General features: G+C 39.7%; 9 protein-coding genes across 9 annotated transcripts; 2 read left to right on the forward strand and 7 right to left on the reverse strand.

The window, feature by feature from the left end:
- Positions 1 to 120: 120 nt before the first annotated feature.
- ATC70_005949 (uncharacterized protein) lies at positions 121 to 1,099 on the reverse strand (the record flags this gene model as incomplete). Its single annotated transcript, XM_064825231.1, has 3 exons — positions 121 to 792; positions 844 to 981; positions 1,049 to 1,099. 3 exons carry the CDS (start codon positions 1,097 to 1,099, stop codon positions 121 to 123), a joined length of 861 nt encoding a protein of 286 aa, XP_064680608.1.
- A 1,385-nt stretch (positions 1,100 to 2,484) lies between these two features.
- On the reverse strand, positions 2,485 to 4,440 carry ATC70_005950 (uncharacterized protein; the record flags this gene model as incomplete). The annotated part of the gene is made up of 1 exon (XM_064825232.1): positions 2,485 to 4,440. The coding sequence occupies one exon, from the start codon at positions 4,438 to 4,440 to the stop codon at positions 2,485 to 2,487; it is 1,956 nt and encodes a 651-aa protein (XP_064680609.1).
- A 961-nt stretch (positions 4,441 to 5,401) lies between these two features.
- Positions 5,402 to 6,331, reverse strand: ATC70_005951 (uncharacterized protein; the record flags this gene model as incomplete). Its single annotated transcript, XM_064825233.1, has 1 exon — positions 5,402 to 6,331. The coding sequence occupies one exon, from the start codon at positions 6,329 to 6,331 to the stop codon at positions 5,402 to 5,404; it is 930 nt and encodes a 309-aa protein (XP_064680610.1).
- A 708-nt stretch (positions 6,332 to 7,039) lies between these two features.
- ATC70_005952 (uncharacterized protein) lies at positions 7,040 to 7,993 on the forward strand (the record flags this gene model as incomplete). Its single annotated transcript, XM_064825234.1, has 6 exons — positions 7,040 to 7,067; positions 7,121 to 7,264; positions 7,325 to 7,410; positions 7,493 to 7,593; positions 7,647 to 7,793; positions 7,885 to 7,993. The coding sequence occupies 6 exons, from the start codon at positions 7,040 to 7,042 to the stop codon at positions 7,991 to 7,993; spliced, it is 615 nt and encodes a 204-aa protein (XP_064680611.1).
- A 2-nt stretch (positions 7,994 to 7,995) lies between these two features.
- On the reverse strand, positions 7,996 to 9,665 carry SWD3 (WD domain protein; the record flags this gene model as incomplete). Its single annotated transcript, XM_064825235.1, has 7 exons — positions 7,996 to 8,071; positions 8,136 to 8,296; positions 8,349 to 8,858; positions 8,917 to 9,027; positions 9,089 to 9,324; positions 9,382 to 9,479; positions 9,532 to 9,665. The coding sequence occupies 7 exons, from the start codon at positions 9,663 to 9,665 to the stop codon at positions 7,996 to 7,998; spliced, it is 1,326 nt and encodes a 441-aa protein (XP_064680612.1).
- Positions 9,666 to 9,987: 322 nt separating this feature from the next.
- Positions 9,988 to 10,356, reverse strand: ATC70_005954 (Succinate-semialdehyde dehydrogenase; the record flags this gene model as incomplete). The annotated part of the gene is made up of 1 exon (XM_064825236.1): positions 9,988 to 10,356. The coding sequence occupies one exon, from the start codon at positions 10,354 to 10,356 to the stop codon at positions 9,988 to 9,990; it is 369 nt and encodes a 122-aa protein (XP_064680613.1).
- Positions 10,357 to 10,618: 262 nt separating this feature from the next.
- On the reverse strand, positions 10,619 to 11,974 carry ATC70_005955 (uncharacterized protein; the record flags this gene model as incomplete). The annotated part of the gene is made up of 1 exon (XM_064825237.1): positions 10,619 to 11,974. One exon carries the CDS (start codon positions 11,972 to 11,974, stop codon positions 10,619 to 10,621), a length of 1,356 nt encoding a protein of 451 aa, XP_064680614.1.
- A 109-nt stretch (positions 11,975 to 12,083) lies between these two features.
- ATC70_005956 (uncharacterized protein) lies at positions 12,084 to 14,878 on the reverse strand (the record flags this gene model as incomplete). Its single annotated transcript, XM_064825238.1, has 2 exons — positions 12,084 to 14,583; positions 14,649 to 14,878. 2 exons carry the CDS (start codon positions 14,876 to 14,878, stop codon positions 12,084 to 12,086), a joined length of 2,730 nt encoding a protein of 909 aa, XP_064680615.1.
- A 7,974-nt stretch (positions 14,879 to 22,852) lies between these two features.
- On the forward strand, positions 22,853 to 23,450 carry YLH47_1 (LETM1 domain-containing protein ylh47; the record flags this gene model as incomplete). The annotated part of the gene is made up of 4 exons (XM_064825239.1): positions 22,853 to 22,887; positions 22,946 to 23,046; positions 23,106 to 23,269; positions 23,322 to 23,450. The coding sequence occupies 4 exons, from the start codon at positions 22,853 to 22,855 to the stop codon at positions 23,448 to 23,450; spliced, it is 429 nt and encodes a 142-aa protein (XP_064680616.1).
- Positions 23,451 to 23,471: the final 21 nt, after the last annotated feature.

Raw genomic sequence — 23,471 nt, forward strand, 5'->3', positions numbered from 1 at the left:
TTTGTTGATCCCCTTCTTTATAAGCTGAGCACAAGAAAGCAGTGTATACATGGCCTCAAACACGTAGTTTTTAAGAGCTATCGTCGTTGTCATCGCAGTAGGAAATGGTAAATCATGCATTTATTTCATTGACTTCAATTTTCCGCCATCTTGGAGATAATCCTTCATATAATTCTTGAAGCTGTGCAACACTTCATCGGATGTTGTATCCCTTGCATAACAATCAATGAATTTGCCTTGAGGGTCCATCAAGTAGATGAAAATCGAATGGTCTACCAAATAATCATCATCCACGGAGACATTGGGTGGTGTATACGAGTAAACACGATAAGATCTAGCCACTTGCTTTAGCTCTTCAGGCGAGCCAGTGAATCCGACCAAATCAGGATGGAAATCCTGCACATAATCTTTCACTACTTCTGCTGTGTCTCTCAATGGATCGCAAGTGATAAACACAGGTGTCAGCACATGATCACCATATTCCTCCTTGACAGCATCTACAACTTCAGCCATTTTGTCCAATTCCTCGGGACAAATGTCAGGGCAATGTGTAAATCCAAAGTAGATCATGGTGAATCGTCCATTCATCAATTCTTCAGAGGTGGTGCGCTTGTTTTCATTGACGTTGAATAGTTCAAATGGCTGGCCAATGTGTGGGCGACCCATGGCTTTGATGGTATCGCGCTCACGTTTGGCTTTTTGAGCTCGTAGTTTCTCCTTTTCTCCTCTGAAATAGACAACAAGGCCTACCGCTGTAATGGCCAAAACAACAGCAGATTTCCATGTAAATGTCTGTCATTTGTCTAAGTATATTGTCGCCATGTGTACACTAGTTTATATTACCTGTGGTGGTGATGGTGGTGGAGTGGCCTTTTGTTGTGTAGTCGAGTAGAAACGATGGCCCTTGTGTCTATATAGGGGTTGTTCTGTCAAACATCTTTTTGTCGTTGCTGTTGCAGTGATTGAACGAGTGAATGAAGGCTATGTGTAAAATGCACAATGTTAAGCTACTTGTTCATGAATTTGAATGATATACCTATTTTCTTACCTTGATAGAAGGTCGAGCAATGATTTGTCTAGGAAGCTTGCTTAAGAACATGAATGCAAATTGTACAAAAAAGAAAATATTTGTTTTGCTAGGCTTACAAAATATGTGATGGTGTAGCAAAAAGCACGCTTTTTCATCGGCCGGTAGTGGTGTAAATAGCAAATCCAAATGAAGCATTTGGTTGTATCATGCGATTGTAAGCCATCGTAACATGTACAGACCTTGAAAAATTGTATGATTACAGAAGTGTACTATAGTTATGTATCTGCTAGCAGTTTCGAATTGTATAATATCGGCTGTAATAGTTTCCCATACAAAATCACTGGGAACGTCTTAGATTTGCAAATTGAGCTGCATAAAACAACATTAAGTTTGACAACAACACCCCCCCCCCCCAGAGAAACGTGTAGACATCTTAATAATCAACCAGGAACAAGAAGAACATTCTTGATGCACTAGTGTCAAATATCTGGTTACAGTTAGAATGACTAGACACCTCCTTTCTATTGAATCCTGAATTTTCACCTTTTCAATCTGCCACTACCACGCGAGAAGCCTCCATAAATGTGGTTCTACTTTTTTTTTTTTTTTTTTTTTTTTTTTTTACAATGCTTCACGACTGCATTAATGGAAAGGGTGTACTCATGAGCAGACAATGCACTTGCTTTATCTCTCAGCAGACAAAAGTATGCAAAGCACAGTTAAATTCAAATGCATCTGGGTCGTAATTTCTCGTGTTCGAAGCCGTTTTAGATCGTCAGGATAGCACCAAACAATTGTTCTCAACCAGCACTTACTTGCTGATACCTCTGCTCAACTTTTTGAGGACCAAAAAAAAATGGACAAAATTTGACCAAAAAGCATGAGGTACCCCCTCATGGTTTTTATTGAAAACCAAACGATCGCGTTTTTGACCTTGAAAACGAAGGCTTTTACTATGGTATATATTAATTCAAAATGTTTCTATCAATCTAAAGTAACCCTTGAAACCATCTTTGTGGAACCTTGATATGTAAAATCTCGACTTTTTAGCCAGAAACCTCTTTTTATATTTTTATAAGTTGCTCAATAAGTTTATTCAAAACATCTATCTTACTTGGTACCATTGGATGCGCCTTAAAAAGTACTCTAAAGAACCATTAGAGAGTATGGGATGATCATCGCAATTTATATAATCAAATTTGCAAAAATGGATTAATTAGGTCGACTTAAGACAAAACCTGGCCAATTTTGGACAGAAAAAAGTAACGGCATTTTAATTTGTTGTCTGTTGTTGGTGGTGGCTAGTGTTAGTGCATCCCTATATAAAGATGATGGATGTTGTTAAAGCACATGAGAAAAGAACTGCAGGTTAAAACGCTCTATTGCAAAGCCTGACCAAGCTATTCTGTCTTTGTTGTAAAATAGTTTTATTTAATGTAAACGCTAGCTTGATATTATTCAATCTTGATGTCCCATTTCAGTCCATGTTCGCCTTTGATTCTCATCTCGCTTAATTGCTTGCATTTGATAAATATGGCAAAAGTGAATGCATTGCCTACAGCATAATCTGGTTTGATATAGCTTTTCTTGGCGTCACCAGCACCTTGCTTGTGAAAAACATGCGTCTTGTCTTGTGTTTCGATTTTGACTATAAAATGTCCATCATCAGACACAGCTCGCAGCAAATTCAGGTTCTCCAAGCTACAACATTCACTGTACACCTGCTTCTTGTGAGGCGACCAACTTGTTGCATTGACAAATAAGTTGATATTTAACTCTAATGCAGTCATCTCTGTGAATGGAAGACAAACACTGAGCTGGAACGGATCGTCCACGAGAAGACAACATGTATCCAACATGAGCTTGTCTATCTTGACAAACATTTTAGATATGCATTCCAAGGCTTGGTGTTGTAATATAGATTTTGTGAATTTTAGTTCAGATACTTGCAAGTTGTTTAGCGTGTTGTTGGCCAGCGGGTAGTTGTAACAAAGCACAAGGCTATCAAAGTGTAAGACCTCGACATGTTTTCTTGCAATAAAAGAGAGCGCCGTAAAGAATATGTGCAGATTGGTTTTGCTACATGTTCTTTCGAGCAATGATCTTGCCGCGACTGTTGATACTTTCTGTGTTTGCGTAGCATCAATGCCTTTGATCATCTGATATTGGCTATCCATGCTTTCGCCTTGAATGTGGATATGATGAGGTGAATACATTTGCATCCATTGCGAGATAAACGTCAAGTAGTCCACTTTGTCGAATCCAAGATCAATGGCGTACTTGCACCATGATTTGGATAATGAGATCACATTGCCACCATCTTGGTTCACGTTGAACAATAAAGTTACAGTTTTACTCTTGATGTTTTTCCATTGGGTTGTAGTGATTGCTGAGAATTTTATGCAACGGCGCAATTTATAAATATCCAAGTAGCTTGAGCGCGAAAACTTGATATTATATGATGTGAGGTTCATGCATAATTGCATCAAATGAGCCCACCACGCAATAGCATCTTGAAGACAGCCATCAGGAAATGAGACGAAAAGCAGATCAAAATTCTCCAATACAGCCATTTTACCCTTGAAATATTGGATAGCAGCTGCAGGGAAGTTGGAGGCACCAATTTTCAAGTGCTTTACATTAGTGTTGGGACAGATTTTATATGTTTGAGGGAATATATGGTTGGGCAGATACAAATGAATAAAAACCAACTCGCGCAAAGTGGCTGAACACCTATCCAACAACGTATCAAAATCTTGCCATGACTTGACTCGCCAGTGATCGATACGTAAGTGTTGCAGAAATGCAAAGTGGCCCAATCGTTTTGACAGCAAAGAATAATAGACTTGTTCAATGTTGTTTACCCGTGCTGTATTGAAACATAGTTGCAATCGAGTCAACGTGTCTTCAAAGCGTATAGCCATAGGTGAGTATAAAGGCGAATTGGCAGCATCAGAAGTAGTTGTAGTGAATGTCTTTAGATGCTGAGGCACTTTTCTTACAGAGTTCACGTAAGTCCAAATATCGTTTTTGACAGCTTGTTCAAAAGAATACAGTTCTTCAATGTTTGGGCAATGAGTAAAGATGTCTTCCAAGAGATCAAAAATGTCACCAAGATCAAGCATACTTTCTTCAATAACCAAGATTTTGACAAAACCTCCGAGCTCTTTTGCATTAATGAGAGTGTTGAGGAAGCGCAGCGTATTGGACCCTAAATGAACTTGTTTGTAGAGAGCATTTTGAGCTGCTTGACTCCAGCCTTTACATACCAGCTGGCATGCACTGATCACGGACGCGTTGCTTTCTAGCATCAGATTGCTTGAGTGCTGTGCATAATGCAATATATTGCACAATATTGGAGATGGCAAGTTGTTCCAGGCATGATTGCTGCTGTTTCTTTTGGTGACCATTATATGTATATGAATTGGAGAGAAAAAAAGAAGGGATATACATCCAGTCGTCGCTTATACGAAAAACACAGCATGATTAATTTATACTCTATGATCGATTGACATCATTGGTATATGAGTGTGAGGATATGCCTCAGTGAGTAAACGTTTCAGCTCAAGAAATAAATCATCTCTTATAAATGCATCAAAATAGCAATGCTGATTCATGTATTGACCGGTGCAGCACGCTCTTCGCCTTTGTGCAATTACATTCAAGATAATAGTCATAGACCAATAGAATAATAGAAGCTAAACAGAGATGAAAACTTGTAATGTCGATCCTGCTCTAGTAGAAACCTCTCATTTGCACGCTGCCTTGTTTGATCAGCATTCATTTCCGAAAGATGGGCCCTTGGATCAGGTAAATCTCCGGTTAAATAAAAAGCATATCCAGGAACATGAACCTTAATTTGAGCCGATCGATACCCATTCGCAATACGCGTGTCTCATTTCAGATGTACTACTACTGTATAAGTGTGTGTATACATGTTGACATGACACGGAAGAAAAAAAAAAGTATGCACGCGTAATACACAAGCGCTAATTTAGCGGCATCGCATCTATTTTAGATGTTTTGGTTTCTACTGAAAGTGCAGGTGGCAATACACTGATAATGTGGGTTGATGACAATCACATCTTTCTCCGAACATACACACAATTGTATGTGTACCTGATTCTTTTTTTTTTTTTGGCTCAGTAATAGGAAGGTATGTATGTTGATGGCCGATGGAAACAAAATGGATGATGACAGACATTTTAATTTTCGCCAACATTTTTTTTTATTATGATTATTTCTTGAACGGGATAGTAATAAGCAGGTAATAGAGAGAGAGATATATATATATTTACTAAAATAAATACGAAAGAGAGAGAGAGAGAGAGAGAGAGAGAGAGGCTGCAGGAATAGGAGGGTATAAGCAAATCAGTAGACGCTGTTACTACTACCAGTAGTAGCAATAGTAGGATGAGGTCTGTAGAAAGCAGATGGCTTTGATGAGGAGGGAGGGCAGTCCAATTTGATTTCATTCTCATTATTCAATAATGCCTGAATGGTATTCATCTTGGGAGATGAGTTGGAGCAAATAGAGGAAGTAGTGGAAGTAGACGATGACTCAGATAAAGAAGGCTGGTAGTTGTGTGGAGGAGCAAGACGCACATTGGATTGCTGTGGTTGTTGCTGAAGTTGATCAAACTTTCTCTTGTGCGATTGACCGTAGTGATAGCCGCTGCTACCAGTATCGTCATGTTGGTATTCGCCGTAATACGGACCGGAATGATGGGTTTGCATATTCCGTTGTTCAACTGATACAAAAGCGGATTTCTGATGATATGGCTGATGATGATATGGATGGTATTGTTGTTGTTGCTGCTGCTGCTGCTGTTGTTGTTGTTGTTGTTGTTGTTGCTTTAATAAGATTTGCAAGATATCCTCAATGACACCAAGACGAGACTCAATGGCTTGAATGGTGGCATTTGGACCATTATTGGATGGCTCTTGTGGTTGAGTTTGTTGTTGTGTGGTAGGATGGTAATAGCGAGGAAGAGGAGCTTGCTGCTGTTGCTGATGTGATTGCGATGTGGCAAGACAAGTAGGAGGAGAAGACGTACTGGCAGCAGATGAAGAGGAGGCAGCCAGTGGACGATTATTGGATGGTCTTGATTTTGGCGAGTTCAAGTATTTGCAATCCATGTTTGTTTTGATACATCCAGCACAAGGTTTCTCCCCATTGCACTTTGTTTTCTTCCGACGGCATTCACTGCACGCACTTACCACCTTGAGTCTCTTGCGTCTGGTTTTATCGACTGGCAACTGCACGGATTTAGGATCGACCATTTCAGATGAATTGTACATTTATATGCTTTGAAGGAATGGAATAAAGGAGAGTATAGTATAGAGTATGTATGAAAAATAAAAGAGATGAAGAAAAGGAAGAAAAAGAAGAAAACGCAATGGTAAGGGCACAGCCATAAGTTTATATCTTAATTTTTTTTTTAAGGGGAGCGACAACGTGGATGATGGGAATACGAAAACACCAAAGGAGGATATAAAGAACGTTCATCTGCAGTATCATGCTTTCTCGAATGAGCTCATCCTACAACAACAAAGCCGTTTCGTTCCACCATCCTATATAAATCATGTGCTTATTGGCAAAATAGCTTATTACACAGTTCACAATTGCACCTTTTTTTTTGATAGAAATGTGCTTCGGATGAGCAAAGAGACACAAGTGGCACTTTATAAAGCGTCAAAGTATGGCTCCGTACATGCTTTTTATTCATCAACGTTATCCGGAACAATAGTTCATAGCTAACGGATGGCAAGGGTAAAATGTCGCCGAAGTTTGCGGCTTCATTTTAAGGTTGAAATGGAGAGATGCTTACGGTGGATGATGAGATGAAGAGTCACCTCTATTCTACCCAGCATTGGAATCCCTTTTAAAATGAAATTTCCAAAATGCATTAATAATATAAATCGCATACCTGCTTCTTTCTCTCTTCTTTCTATTTTCTTTTTTATATATATTTTTTTTTTCAATTCAATATCAAAACTACCAGCAACATGGGAGAAGAGCTCAAGCAAGACATTGGTAAGTCAATAAGCATATACCATGTTGAGAGTTTATGCCAACAAGACACACAGACTGGGAAAGCAAATGGCAAACCGGCAACACGCAATGGGATGCAGGAAAACCAAGCCCTGCTTTGATTGATCTAGTCGAAAATGAAGAGACTAAAAAGTTAATTCCTGAGCACGGACAAGGATTAGTTCCGGGTTGCGGATCAGGTAACCCTCATTAGACAAGCACGAGTTGACATGCTTCATTTATACATGTTGGTTTTTTAGGTTATGATGTTGTATTTTTAGCTAGTAAAGATAGACATATGACTGGCATGGACTTTAGTCAAACCTGTGTCGACAAGCTGGTCAAGGTAAGAGTGGCAATCGTACGATGGAGAGAAAGAGAGAGAGAGAGAGAGAGAATCATGCCATTGACCATGCTTGGTTGTATAGGATCATCCAGACGCATCTGCCCATAATTACGATTTTATATGCGCTGATTTTTATAAATTCAAGGCACCTGAGGAAGGATACGTTCTTGCTTATGATTACACGCAAGTATCTCGCAATCTTATATAGGCATTGCATGGACTAACCCACCCACTAGGTTCCTCTGTGCCATGGAGCCCTACATGCGTCCTGCCTGGGCTCAAAAGTATGCGGAAATCATTCAAAAAGACGGTATTTTGATTACATTGATGTACCCTCTGGATAACCACGAGGGTGGACCACCTTTTGCCCTAAACGAGCAAGTGTAAGTATCTCAGTGTGCAACTTGAAGACATACGGAAGCGGAATAATGCCATGGGAAAAAGAGACTAATAATATATTTTAATTGAATACAGGTACAGTGAATTGTTGTCTGCTCATTTCGATCTCGTATTCATCAAGGATGCCGTTGGACATCCATCGAGAATTGGCAAGGAAAAGATTGCAATCTGGAAGAGGAAATAGCTTTATTCTAAGCGAGGTGTCTTTTGATGCTCGGATGCTGATGCTGATGCTGATGAGTCTTCTAATTTGCGCTTTTCACTATGTGCAATGTATTAATAAACAGCATGTTCCTATATACATCCACATGAGCAGAATCTATCACCTGTTGTTAATGTTGTGGGACACGGGTGTGGCAGCAAATGCAATGTCAGAACTCAACGGAAACGAGATACAGTACATGTCTTTTTTAGGTGCAACATTGCGAACCCAATGAACTGAGCTTTTGCTGACATCGGGTTTGCCGCCCATGATTTGGCCCACACGCTTCAACTTGGTGGTTAATTTCTTGATATGTACACACTCAGCAGTAACTCACCTCTGAGATATCTTGCATAGCATCACTGCTTTTTGTGAAACAGTGGCAGTGGATCATGGGTAATTTAGCACGAGCACTTGCGTTGAACAAGTCTTTTTGATCATGATAGAGGCCACGGAACGCATCTAAAAAGTCAATGGCAGTAGCAGGCAAATTCATGACAAAGTGATCAAATGTCTTCCATTCATCCGCTGAAGTAGCTTGCAAATCTTTCACGGCTTGTTTGATAAAGGCACGGCCATCCATGTTGTAAGGGAAGATGCCGCTGGTGATCTTGTTGTGCTTGATGTTCTCCTTCATGTATTCGTAGGAGGAAGGGTTCAAATCATTGGCATAGACAATGGACCCCTTTTTCGCTGCTGGTAATGCAAATGGTCCCACGCCAGCAAAGACATCACACACGTACTCATTTGGCTTGAACAATTGAACAAGGCGATCGTGCTCTGTGTGTAACCGAGAATTCCAGTACACCTTGGAGAAATCAAACTTGAATTTGCAGCCGCTTTCCTTCTAGCAGCAGCAAATGTTGTTACTTCTCTGTAAGTCCATCTTTTCAGCCAGCACCTACCACTTCTGCAATCATGTCGTCTTTGCCAGCCAAAATCTCCATCTTGAAGAATCTAAAAGTGGTGTCTATGCTGTTTGTCTTGTTGACCACTGTAGTGATATTCTTGTTTTTCTAGTCTTGCAGAATCAGCATATTGACAACATAAACCTCCCTCGGCCATACCACGCCTTACGTCTAAAATAACCTCGCCGATCAAATGCTTCCATGGATAGTAGTTTTCACGTAGATTCATATGAGCAATATGTCCAACTTGAGTGAATGAAGAGGGAATGTCGGTTGAATCTTCTGGCATGACAGCGTGCAAGATTTGTTCAGCTGTCCAAAAGTTGTAATCCAATTCTAATTCATGTTGAACTAGCTCCCAGTTGTGTTGCTGAAGGAGCTCTCGCTTCTCTTTGGAGAGACTCTCTACACTGGTGAATCAATATGGGAAGCCCCTTGACTCGATGACAGATGCATGCTTACCGGCATTTTGTAATCCCAAACTCAACAACACAAGCTTTGTTTCTTTGGATGATGGGTCAGGTTCCACGTTGCGAAGTCGAGGCTGATTGAATAGATCACTGTAAGATATTTAGTATTTCTGAATTTTGACGTTTTTAAGCTGATGATTACTTTTGGAATGATTTCTTTGCAAGACCTACTTGCTTGGTGGGTACTTTAATAGCTAATGTCTTGACTACTTTTTTAAATGCAGAGCGCTCGAGCTCTTTCATGCCTCGATGAAGAGGAGGTGCAATGGCATTCATCTTGAGGAGAATGAGAAAGAGGTCCAAAAGAAGGCGAGAAAAAAATTATTTGATTAAAGCAAGCGATCTACCTCCGCTTCACTTGATGGCAGGAAGAAGGCTTGTTTGGCGTGCCTTGATCTTGCACAATTTCAACTCCTCATACGAAAGTTTTACCAATGCGCTCAATGCTTTTGGGCACAGGACCTAATCGGTTCTAAAGATAATCACCACCTATACTATGGCATTTAGTTGAAAGCTGCAGCCATGAAATGTGCAATTCAAAACGGGGACACACATTGACATGAGCAAAAACTAGAGAGCATTTATTAGACATTATGTACTATTCGATCAGTTCGAAATCCTCGCATGGTTCATTCGCTGTCACCAGGCATTGAATCAACTCTTTGCACTTGATCCAGATGAGAAAGTTGTCTTCTGTTCCTGCAGCTACATCATCACAGTTATTCTCGGTTATCTTCCCGCACTGTCTTTTACTGATATACGTCTTGCTATCTGTCTCAATCTTGAGCGTATAGTGACCCTTTGGTGATATTGCCTCGAGTAAGTCATTGTTCTCCAATTTGCAAGTGCGATAATCATAATCATAAACAAAATACTCGACTGCAATAACCAAGGGGCGAATCACTACCTTCAAGGTGTGTATGCTGGTGAAAGGAAGATGCAACTTGAGATTGTACGGCTCATCCATCAATATGCAACTTGTATCAAAGACCAGACGATCGATCTTTGGCAAATGGCGAGACACGGTGTGCAGGACACTGTGCTCAAGAAAGCAGCTCTTAAAGGTTATATTGGATACTCTGGCGACAGTGAGATCCACCGCGGATTTCTGTTTGAATGCAATCAGGTTCTCGAAACAGAAATTTTGGTTCTTGAGGGGGGGGTCCAGGAGCGCAAGAAAAGACTTGAAGACTGTCCATGATGTGTGGCCGTCTTCGAAAAGAATACGCTCAAGACCTTTTTTTGATTTTCTGGGCTGGCACAAAGTCGTATGACAATCCACTTAAATAGGCGCAGTCATCATCACTGGGATTGCTATCCGCATCTCCAGTGTAAGCAAGAGCCTCGTACACATTATCCAAATTTTTGAATAGCAATTGAATTGAGTCTGGCGAGTATAGCTGTTGCAATGATCTCACCAAGTCAGACAGGCGAAAATCAGTGGAATATCGTTGATCAGTTGCCACATCATACGAGCTGGGTGTCCACGACATCAAAATGCTATTCATATCAGATTCGTAGCACGCTTCGTAACAATACTTTAATTTGAAATGCCTTGAGCATGTCGTAGGCGCTGTCTTTTGAACAATATCCAAGCATCGTATCAACTGATCCACCCCTGGCTCTTGTCGAAAGTATGACAACTGTATTCCATAGGTGTATCTTGTCAGGGCCAGACTGATGCTGGTCAAGTGTCGCCACCATGCCGCTATGGCTTCAATGGATTCACTGCCAGTATTGAATCTTGCATCCAACTCCTTCAGTGCTTTAAACTTGATGGCAAAATGATGCATTGTCTCTGGGGTTGTACGTGCTGATTTGATTCTAAGCTTGGTGATGGTTGTATTCGGCGTAATCGTGTCCTGGGGTGGCACGACAATGCCCGTTGTTGACCACCACTCCTCCACAAACAGCTCAGACAAGGATGGGGAACAACTATTAAGCATGTGATCCATCTTGTTTACATCCTCAAATAGATACTTGGCAATGTCTAGTTGCTGTAACGCTAGAAAGAGATAGAGTTTGTACTCAAGCTCCCGGTATTCAATGAACCTTGTTGTCTCTTTGTCTAAACACTCATGTGTCAGATGGAGTTGCTTCATCGTATTTCTGTATCTCAAGGCAACCGCCTCGTAGTCTACTGGATCCACTCTTCTCCAATGATTTTCAGTTTTCAGCTTTTCGAGACCTTTGATGCTGTTGCCTTCTGATAAAAGAAATTCTACCATATCGCTGGTTTGATGCAAAAAGCATGAATGTATTTGCTTGACGTTGACACAGTATTGAACAATGGCTTGCAAAATCTCATCGAGATGTCTTTTGTTCGTGTCAAAATTTTCCAAGAAAACTACCTTTTGGACAAATAATCCAACATGAGGTGCTTTTGTGATTGTCGTGGCAAAGGACCTTGCGTGTGCGGCCAACTTGACATGCTGATAAAGTACCTCTTGCGCTGGTTTGCTCCAGCTCTTGCATACGAGCTGAAAAGCCTTCAAATCCTTTGTATTTGGCGCCTCTGAGTTACTATTCACATGTCGGACAATACACTGCAAAAGCTCGTGCAATAGTTTGGAACATGAGGACATGACTGTAGTTGGATGAGCAAAAAAAAAAAAGAAGCAAATGTTGGCAGCTGCACTTGAATACATGGTAACCATGGCAACAAAGCCCTCTATCTGTACAACAACAATTTAATTAGATCATTTCAAAATTGATTCTACCTGATACAGGTTCTAAGCTAGATATACGAACTTTAACAACCTCTCCCACTTCTAAATTTCTCTCTAATCTATCTATACGGCCACGAATTCCCAGTTCCAGTAATGTACCAGTCGCCACATCCATGGTGCCTCCCAACTCAGTAGAGGCATTGCGATTAGGCATATTCACAATGCAGTTCCACTCCATACGATCGGTAAATCCATCCACGCGCATACGATCCAACAAACTAAGCACCCAGAATTGAATGCCTCTCTGCTGCAGCAAACTAAGCTGCTTTTCTCTGTTCATAATGCGTGATGACAAGGCTTGCAAATGGCTGCTGGAGAACGGTAATGGCTCGCCCAACAAGTGAGATTTCAACTGCCAATGCACAACCATATCCATGTATCGACGCAAAGGTGATGTCGCTCGTGTGTAGCCATCCTGGATGCCCATGATAACGTGTGGTTGATTGGATTGTGTAGTGACCGTACTAGGAGGCAAAATGGACATGTACTTGGCCATATCCTGTGTTCCAATCATACCAGAAATAGGATCTCGACTGGCTAGTAGTTCTTCTCTTAAACGGCATTGTGCATTGGATGCATCAGGGTTCCACACCTGCACACGAAATGGAAGTGGGATATTGTGAGCATGTGCAAATTGACTAGCAATACGACCACCTATAATCATGGTCTCTGCCACCATCTTTCGAGCTGGCGAAAAGGCTGATTTATCCAAAGTGACCCGCACAGCAGGCAAATGAGAGGCATAAATGGGTGATTTGAATTGAATGCGAGGTAAATCAAGCGGTTGTGGCAGTATTTCAATCACGGGAGAAGGCTTTGTAAAGTTGATGGCGCCGTTAGCCACTCGGTTGACGCTGTGTTTTTGTGCCATTTGAAATATATCAAATAAATCCTTTTTGGCGTTTTCAGGTACAGTTGGTTTTCTTGTTTGCTCTTGGTTGTCCTTGAACGCAAAGGCATCGCTGGAAGGATGCGAGAAACTCTTGGTCAAATCGACCAGGGGATCATAGGTGATGGTGGCTGCAGGCTTCAACATGTCGTCCAAGTCGTCGTAATAGACCTTGATTACGTTCTTCACTAGACTGGGTCGCACCTTGTAATCCAGCAAGTTACCCTTCATGTCGATGCGTGTACTGAACGTCAATGCATACTGAGACCCGTTCTTGTTTGTGTGTGCTGTCGAACCTAAACTGAACTTTTTGGATGATAATTCTTCAGGCAGCATAGGGAAATGACGTTCTGGTAGGTACAGTGTTTGCGCCTTTTGTTGTGTCAGATGTGCCAGTTCATCTGTGGGCTGGATATAGGTTGTGGGATCTGCAATATGCATATGGAGCCAAGCTGAGTTGTCCCCTGGAACATGTTCAATGGAAATACCGTCGTCAATTTCTTTAGCAGATGGATCGTCAATGGTGTACACTGCCAAGTTTCCAAAATCATGGCGAATGGATGCGTATCTGTCTTGCGTACCCATGTTGTGATCAGTCAAAAACGCTGTTGTATAAGCCTCCATCTTTTCATTGCTCTCTTGCGACTGCTTGGACCAGAAAAACTCTTCTGCTTTCTTTGCATCTTCCAGTAACCCCACATTGTCCCATGGTGTAAACATGCCAACTTCCTTGAGAAACTGAATGGCCAGAGGTCTGTCATAAAACAGCTGATCATAGCATTTCAGTGCTTTCAGAATGTTGGGCACAAAGACTTCGTACGGCGAATCCACAATGACTTTGGGTGATTTGACCCAATCCAATATGAAATTAACAAACTCCTTGTCTGACTCGGTCAATGTGCTGGTTACTGCGGGTGCTAATTCAAGCGCTGTCCTCGAAAACGTACCCAGCACAGGGTCTGCATGCGTCTGGTAGAATGTCACGAGTGTCTTGATACGAGACAAGAAACCTGTATACGACGCATCTCGACTTCGGATGGAATCAATGATGCGCGTCAATCTATCGCACTCGGTCTCTGATCGAAGCGTCCAATTGTTTGATCCAAGCACATCTCTTGAAGGAATGAAATGTATATTGTCAGACACCAAATGCAAGAAAGTGACATGGCGTTGCAGTTCTGTCGGTTTGTTTGGTGATTTGAAGGCAGCAGTTGCTAATTGATCCAAAGAAGCTTCTGTTTGTGTGTCGACTTTTGAAAAGAGCTTGTGCAGCTGCGTCAATCCTTGATGGCTAGCACCCTTTGACATGGTTAATGTTCGCTGATAATGCTGAATGGCTCGACTGTAAGCTGAAGGAATGTTCTGTAATAGTCCATTCGCATCCACATCTTTCCAATTCGTAGGTTCTGTAACGGTTTGCGATACTTGTTGACTGGCAGCGAATCCCTTGAAACAGAATGCTACACTATCACTTCGAACAATGGTCGTTTTGCCATTGCGGAGTAAGAGTGTCAATTGCTGTAAACCACCACTGGTCCCCTTTTGACCAACCACCATGCCACTATACTGCCCGTTTCTTAACCAAAAGATAGCCATGTGAGTAGACGGATCAAACTGAAAATTATATAGCACAGTGCTCACCTGAATGCTTCTACATAATCACCCAGGCTTATCTTGGGGAGTTCCATCAGTCGCTGCTCGGTGTTCAATACAATAGTAGAATCAAAGCCATTTGATTTACCCTGGCTGCTACTTTGGATTGCAGGCGTCTTTGGTATGGATGGTATATGCTTACGTCGAATAGCAACTGAAGGTAGCGCCTTGCACCTTTTGATTTGCCGAGTGCTCTGTCGAGCTAATAATCTCAACATGGGCTTCAATAATGTAGCAGGAAGAATAAAAAGGATGTCGAAATGGCCATCAAATTTTTTTCACTAAATCTTCACTGTCAACTACGGATGACAGGCTTAAAACTCCGTGATTTACTATGGTGATTCTGTTCATACCATTCCTAGACTTGATTCTCTTCATTTCCAAGTGTATCAAATATCGCGAAAGATTGTATCAAATAAATCAAAGCATTCTGTACGTTTAACAAGATGTGAGGGCTTTTTTTGTTTTGTATTTATTGTCTACCCCTATTTCCTGACTTGCAGCGATGCTTGAATGCATGGGGAAGCATGCCATACTCTAATGCGCCTTTTGGAAACAAGAACTCATGCACAGAGAGTTTCACTTGTTTGCAATTTACCACACATGCTTTCGATGCTTATGGCAATGTATTGGGTGAGTAATGTCATTGTGTGCTCTAGGGCCTTTATTACATATACATTTAAAATGCATATTCTGATCCAATCCAAAAAAAACAACTACTATTTTAAAGTTACCAAAGCTCTTTTTTGTTCTCTCTCTGAACTTGCAAACAAATACCATACAACGAGTCTTGTGCTAATTGCAAAGAAAATAGGGGTTTAGAGGGATAACTTTTCCTTTTTCGTATTTTGTTTACAGAGCTATCGGCATAGTGCATAACATAAAGTTTAGTTGTATTTGAGATGAAGATGTCTTAGTGTTGGATCCCGCCATTAATTCGATTTGCGAAAGAGCATATTATTAATGACATGAATAATCGTGAAGCAGCAATTTATTCGATTTATGCACTTGACAGTTGTTTTGCAGATGATGAAAATATAAACACTTTGGGTGCATATTGTAGACGACGTGGTGCAAAGTGCAATTCCTACTTGGCTGCTTTTTGCAACATTTGCTATAATCACAATCCATCTCAAAACATAAATACAATGTCTGATTGCATGTTCATTACTTTTTTCTTTACAAAGACATCAATCTACTCATAAACTACATAATGCAAATCAAGCTTTTTCTCAACGTCATTCCTATCGTCTGCTTTTTCGCTGTCGCCCTCGCTGCCCCAGTGAATGAAATCCAAGCTCGTGATGGTGGTCTTCTTGACGATGGTCTTCTTGATGATGGTCTTCTTGATGATGGTCTTCTTGATGGTGGTCTTTTTGATGGTGGTTTTCTTGATAATGGTCTTCTTGACCAGTAGCAATTACCTATGCCCTCTGCATACTTTGTATGTGAGCAAATAATTTCCTGTACTAAATATTTAGCTTATATATATATATATATCCACAATAAATATTGCTACGTCTCTTTTGCACGCAGCAGATGCTCCAATGAATATCCTTTGAGTATTACGTAACTAGCCGATCGATTTCGCTACGCTCGATGAGGGGGTCACCCTGCGAGCTAACGCCAAAGACTTTTCAAATCAGAGATAATAAAAATTTGGTACATCAAGTAGATTTCAAACAATCAATTGATAGTAAACAAGGTTATATCCGAGTCAGGAGTAGCAGAGGTATCCCCGCTGCGCCCTCCTTTGCTAATACACTGATACCAAACGAAAACTATTATTGAGTCGATGTGAGAGAGTTCAGTCTTGTGCAGCAGTTGTACATCATATCCATTTTTGCCACATCTTTTGGTAGTAAAATCCTCATGCCATTTGCTGATATTGTTTATGAGATGGGGACATAAAGCTGGCCATGTATAAATACAGGACTTCTATGAGATCTACAGTGAGATTATTATTGCAAAAAAGACCTTTATAGGGAATAACTCCTAACAAAAGCAAAAAAGAAGAAAAAAAATGTTTTCAAGCTAAGTGATTGTTCTTTCAAATTCATAGTTTCCATTTAGCCAGCATCGCAATCCTCATTGTTTTCTTCAGAAAAGCATTTGGGTTAGCCTGTGGCAGCGCCAAAACTCATTCAAGTTCAGTGTATTTTTTCTGCTCAAGATTGGCCAAATCTCGTTTTTTGTCGACTTCGTTAATCTACTTTATCAGATTCGACTATACAAATTGTAATGATCATCCGTTGCTTCCTAATACATTCTAAGAGTACTTTTCAAGGCGCTTCCAATGGTTCTAATTGGAGGAGATGTTTTGGATGAAATTATTGAGCAATTTGGTACAATATGAAATGGTGCTTTTAGCGAAAACAGTCATATTTTGCATATATAAACCTCACAAAAGTGGTTTCAGAGGTTGCTTTGGATCGAGGGAAACATTTTGAATTGATATATACCATAGTAAAAGTCTTCATTCTCAAGGTGAAAAATGCGATTGTTTGATTTTCGATAAAAACCATGAGGTACCTCTCATGGTTTTTGGTCAATTTTGGTCGATGTTTTTCAAGTCCCAAAAGAGTTGCGTAAAGGTGTTAGAAGGTAAGTGTTAGATGAGAGCAATTGTTGGATGCTATTCTGGCAGTCTAAAACAGCACCTAACACGAGAAGCCACAGCTCAAATGCACCTAAATTTTACCGTATTAGGCATACACTCGACTTGAAGGGGTAATACTAGTATGTTACTTACCCATATATAAGGTATTTACATGTCTACAGATGTGAAACATCGCATAAAAGTTAAATATACAGAAAAAATAAAGGATTCTCATATAAAAGTAGAGGGTTAAAACAAAAGTAGCAGTATATTTAATAAGATGGGGGGTTTTTGCCTGTTTTCTAAAGATCAGTCAGTATTTATCATCAAAACATTATGTTAAGCATTACTAAATATTGTAGATCAAAGAATTTTCTGTCGAATGAGCTATTGCTTGAAGCTCTGGCATAACTTTATCAGGAAATATTGAAAATCTTGTTCTGGACAAAAATTTGGTGACAATTTTTTCCTTGTTATCACAGGCAGATTTTAAACAAAAATCCATGATTTTGCATGATACCTGTGGAATATATCCACTATGATCTGCATTCCGACAGTTCATCCAGTTACCAGATTTAGATATAAACTGTATGTACACTGGATTAGATGTACGATATCGATTTATACTATAAGAAGATATGAACTTCAGATACGCTAGTACTATAAGATTCATACTATATAAGATATAGGCTATAGATGGCACCACGGACATGGATGGCACTATAGACTTATACTTGTATTCCGACATTGACTACTACGGATGTTTACCATATCTGGATAGGCACCAAGATTAATGCAATATGAGCTTGTTGCTTCAGATGTGCACTTCATGATCCACGCTATAAGACACATGCTTATATCCGTGATACTAGCTACAGATACTTTATGTACTACAGACTTGTACTATATATGAGACATGCTATAGACATGCATACGATATGCTATAGACATGCCATATATCCAGATAGATGCTAAAGATGTATGCTCAGCGATATACACTCAGATATGTACTATTGATATAGACTAAGAAGACTGCACCTATCGGATACATGCTACTAGATCGATATTAATTATCCTTATAGAAAGGATAGATCAGGGTACTTTGGATGAGAGTCTAATTATTCATCCAGACAGAGCTAAATCATGATTAGCTTGCTAGAGTTGTCTTTTAGCATGATTAGACATTAGTTGATCTGAGTTGACTTATTTGTTAATCTAATTAATAGAACTTTTATCCATTGTTATAGTATATAAGAAGGATCATCTACCTGGCCAGTAGAGAGACTTCAGTTTACTTTACACCTGTCAGTTTGATAATAAAACATACCTTTATCAAGTTGACTTTATTGTTTTTTTTATTCTTTTTTTCCCGTGAATTTTAGTCTATAAAGCCTCAAATTCCACACTTGGTGTCAAATCTTGTATTATGGAACTTACAGGCATCATGGATGTCTATTCGCCCGACTTTGATACAAAATATCGTTGTTTGCTCGCCCCCATTATGCTGACATCGAGTCTGGCTGTCTGGTTTCAGCCATTTCTCTTTAAATATGAGTGTTTTACATCGTGGATAGGCTTTAAGTCTAGTTTCAAGGCTAGGTATGATATTTCTGTTGTGGGTAACCATCAAAAAGGCCCTGCTAACCTGACACGCATCTCTTTCAATCTGAGAAAGTTATTAAATTCAAATTTGCAAAATACCATTGACGCTCAAGGAATGAAATTACCGTATTCGCGTATTTCAAAAAGAGGGAGGTTCTGAGCCTTAGAACCAGAATAAAAGCGTCGATCGCTTAGGTGTTTAGTTCTACAAATGCAGGACATCAGAAACATCAGACAGAGCTGTAATCTGTTTACTTCCAAGGCAACACAACCTACTACGTCTTATTTTTAGGACAAATTCTGCCCAAATTTAGTCATTTTGAAGCACGAATAACTCATGCTACAAAGCGTCGTGGAAGCTCGGAATAGGTCCAGGCGTCTTTCCTTATCCACCCTTTACTTTCTGATGCTTTATCTCAACTTTTTTTGGGTTATTACAAATTCATGAAAATCCTCATTTTTTGATGTGTACTAGTAAGGGAAAATTCTTGAAAATCAAACGATCGCGTTTTTCGCCCCAAAAATGAAGACTTTTCTTATGATACATATAAGATTAAATTGATCGTAAAGATGGAATGCAACACTGGAGGCTCTTTTTTTGAGACTTGCATATGCTAGATTTCGATATATTCACAAAAAACCTGTTTTCATATTTTTGAAAATTGCTCATTACTTTTAGTCTGTAAGCAGAATGTAACTAACACTACTGGATGCGCCTTGTTTAGCTCTCTATAAATGCATTAGAAAGTTGGGTACAACAATGATAGTTTCTATAGTCAAATTCTGCAAAAACGTTTAAAAGATGTCAGATCAAGTCAAGTTTAGTGATAAAACTGACCACTGCATAAATCCAAATTTGAGTACCGCAACGGCCGCTGCCGCGGCGGAGAATTATGGTCAACTCTACTAGCTGTGACGTCGGATAGGACGCCCTCTCATTATTCCATTCCCCCGTTTTTTTTCCCTTTTTGCAAAACGCGTTCAGCATCAAATCATGGTGGTTTTGGAAACCGTTTAATTGATAGTAACACTCTAACTTTTGATAACACAATTTTGTATTGTTAAAAGTACTCGATACTGCCTCTTTGAAGTGGAATACAGTAGGTACCATTCGATAACGAGCAATATAAGACATAAAACCGGTACTAATCGAATTTCTTTATTATGTTTCGATAATTTTTTTGCCTGTTTGGCGTGGGTGCTGCTGCTATTCCTTTTCTGTTGTCTCTGCTATCTCTGTTGTCTGCCTCTTGGTTTTTGTCTGGTCTTTGGTGTCGTTTGTTCTCTGGTATTTCGATGGTGCTGGTGTTGCTGCTGGTGTTGCTGCTGCTGTTGCGAATTTGGTCTTTCCTGGTCTACTGTCTTTGGTGCATGCTCGTTCTCTGGTCTGTCTCCGGTGATTGCCTATACTCTTCTGGTCTATCTGTGGCTGTGGTAAGTGGTAAGTATCTTTTTTCTTTTGGTTGCGATGATATAAAACTTCTTTGAACGTTTATATTATTGCTTCCTTTCTCATGATAATGCATTCATGGTATTTACTTTGTTGCGCTTTCTTCTTCTTTTGCTGGTTGAATTGTCTCTGTGGCTTCACATGAGACAACATTAGTCATTATGTTGTAGTGCAAACTTATACCACCATTGCTTTTGCAGTTGTGCGTGTTTGCGTTACTTTACATTCAACTATTACCATGCACTTTGCTCATGTATGCAATTCTGTTGCAACAACAACGAGCTGTTTTGAACATCTTTGATGTTATATTTGTGATATGCTTTTCTTTGGCCCACTTTGTGTGAGTGTCCCTTTTTTTGCCTACATGTTACAATATTCCTATAGTAGTATGTTCTTTTCTTCTTTCTTTATTATTTTTATGTTTCTTTGAAGCATACTTTTTTACGTTGTGGTGGATGTGCCTATCACTGAAGCTCAACAAGAACTTATCCGAGGTTAGGAGGTAGATAGGCTGCCTCCACTTGGTTATCGCTACTTACTTTAGTGATGATTGAGGGTCTCAATGCCTGAATTTAAAGCTAGGTGGTGCAAGTAAGGCATGCTCTAGCACCTGAGGGAAATTTGATGATAGTTACAGCTATATTGCTATATATAGCGGAGCTTAAAATTTTGCCTCACATCAAAACAAGGGGAAACCCTCGCAAAATTTTTTTTAGATAAGCGGAATTTTCCAGCAATCTGATTGGCTAGAGGGTTCAAACAGCGAGGGTCTACAACTAGTTGATGTACTATTGATCTGTCATTTATTATAATTATGTGTTTATAATAAAAAGGTAACGATATAAATACAATTTAAGTCCTTTTTTTTTATTAAAAAGTAAGATACGTTATAATTACTTGATCTGGTATTTATTATACAGCTTTATGTGGGGTGCTGTTTAATAAGTTTATTATACGAGGAAAGCTCTATAGGTACAGTGATACATTTTATACCAGGTTCTTTTCGTACCAAATGCCTCGCCGAACATGCGACGTTTATCAATGATAAGCGACGCATGTTTTCATCTGATGGGCGGCTATCTTTTACCTCATATCAATGATAATGGACTTGCAAAAGTATTTCTAGTTTGGAGGACTAGGCCATCATTCAAAATCAAGTTATAAAATATTGATGCTAGAGCTCTGAAAGAAGCATGTTTCTATAGTAAAAGTCTACCAGATGAGGTCTCACTTTGTAGAGTGATTAATGAATAGCCAGGTTGAGCTGTCAGTTGATCAAAAATCAACATCCAAACACTTCTTTTTTATATTAATTTCGTTGCAGTTTTCTCACTTCCATTATTTGACAACCAGTGTAGCGACTGAACATCCCTTTATATGTTTCGCAATCCTGCAAAGTGGACATATAATGGCTTTGCTATAAAGGCTGTAGTATCAGCATAGGGCTAGGGATAGTAGCTGTTTCCTCTTTTTCACAAAATGCGCGGCACAGCATTAAACATTTGCCGCACGACAACAAAGAAGCAAGATACCCCCTAGCGGCTTTGAATACAACGTTTTGCCACACATTATCTATTAATCTATTATGCGTAATTGCTGGTAGCTAACAGATTGTATTCAAGGAAGGCAGCAGACATTCTGTTTAGAGCTAATAAAATTCATGTTTCCATCCATCATTTCGGGCTCCAGGTAAGTTTATCAGAGTTAACATTTGCATCAAATGGCATTACATCTCTCAGTGATTTCGAGTAATTGGTGAATCTGCACAAGACAAGAGATTTTCTAGCAAGATTAAGTTCTGTCAGTCACTGAGTAGTAGTAACAAATCTCTGGAATTCTAGAATGACAAGCAAAGAAAATTCACTCAAATACCCTTTAGCGCATTATCTGGATAAATGCACATCGCATTTGTGCAAAGGAATAACAAGTGTCAAGTAGCCTTACAGTAATTTTAATGTGATGTAAGGTTTATAGGTACCGAATGTTTATACATGCCCATTCCAACGCTAATGTCCAGCTTTCGGATATTGGCTTTTAAATATGTGGTTTAGTCCTTACAATAAAAGAAAGGATACCCATCGATCCGTTCTACACGTGCAGATAGACATCAGACCACTTTACATGGCTTCGGGCTTTTCAGGCTTATTTCTTGTGTTATTGAAAGATGCTCAATGCTAAGATATTGAAAGCAGTTACTTTTAATGCAGCCATCATCAAGCACTCAACTTAACCTTGGTTATTCGACAGTTTTCAACATTCATGCTGCTAGTCTTCAATGTTGAAAGACTGTAATAACCCCAGAATTACTATTCAGAGGTAACTTCAATCTCGATTCAAGCGCATACTCAATGTGATCCACATGCCATTCTGCACGATGCTCCTTTCTATCTGGCATCGCGCACAAATCAATTGATTTGCACGACATTCAAGATATTGAATGGGTGTACACAGCAGAGCCCCTTTTTCCTATTTAAAACCCAAAAGCGATATTTTTTTTTTTTTCTGATAACCTTCTTTTTCTCTTTCAAATTGACAACCCCAATGGAATCAATATCATTTACAAAATTTAAATCATGGTAAAAACTACAAACCAGAGTTAGCAGACAAAGCAGCGTCTGATGTTTTCTCATCTAGTCTGGATACATGGGCAAAGCAAAATGAAAAGGGAGAACAGTGCTTATCGCGCCAAGTCCTTGGCTCGCCATCAAGTGAATTACAGGATGTCTCTGATGAGTGTAAGCGTTCTATCATAGGCTTGTGCAGAAGGGAAAGATGATTGATAGAAATGGAATAGTAAAGCAGGTGCTGGACACCATGTTTGAGGAATATGCCGCCATTGTGGATCAACTTGGTTTGGCTGAAAACTTGCAAAATGACGACGACGAGAGCAATATACCCAAAGAGATTGTCCTTTTAAGAAACTGCGTCGACATGTATGACCAAGAATACCTGGTCAAGGTATTGTATAAGACAAGGGCAAGAAGGCAATAAAAACTCATGTTCCAAATAGGAATGTATACGAGGCATCGTTAGTGGTGATGGCTTTGCTACACAGCAACATTTAGCAGGATCTATAGCCTTGTGGAAATCAGAGTCATATTTAGATGAGCAAGTGCAAGAAGAAATAAAGAAGCTATAGTGGCTGCATTTGATATAGTAC

Source organism: Mucor velutinosus (genome assembly GCF_035048745.1).
Source record: "Mucor velutinosus strain NIH1002 chromosome Unknown tig00001544, whole genome shotgun sequence".
Classification (NCBI taxonomy): Eukaryota; Fungi; Mucoromycota; class Mucoromycetes; order Mucorales; family Mucoraceae; genus Mucor; species Mucor velutinosus.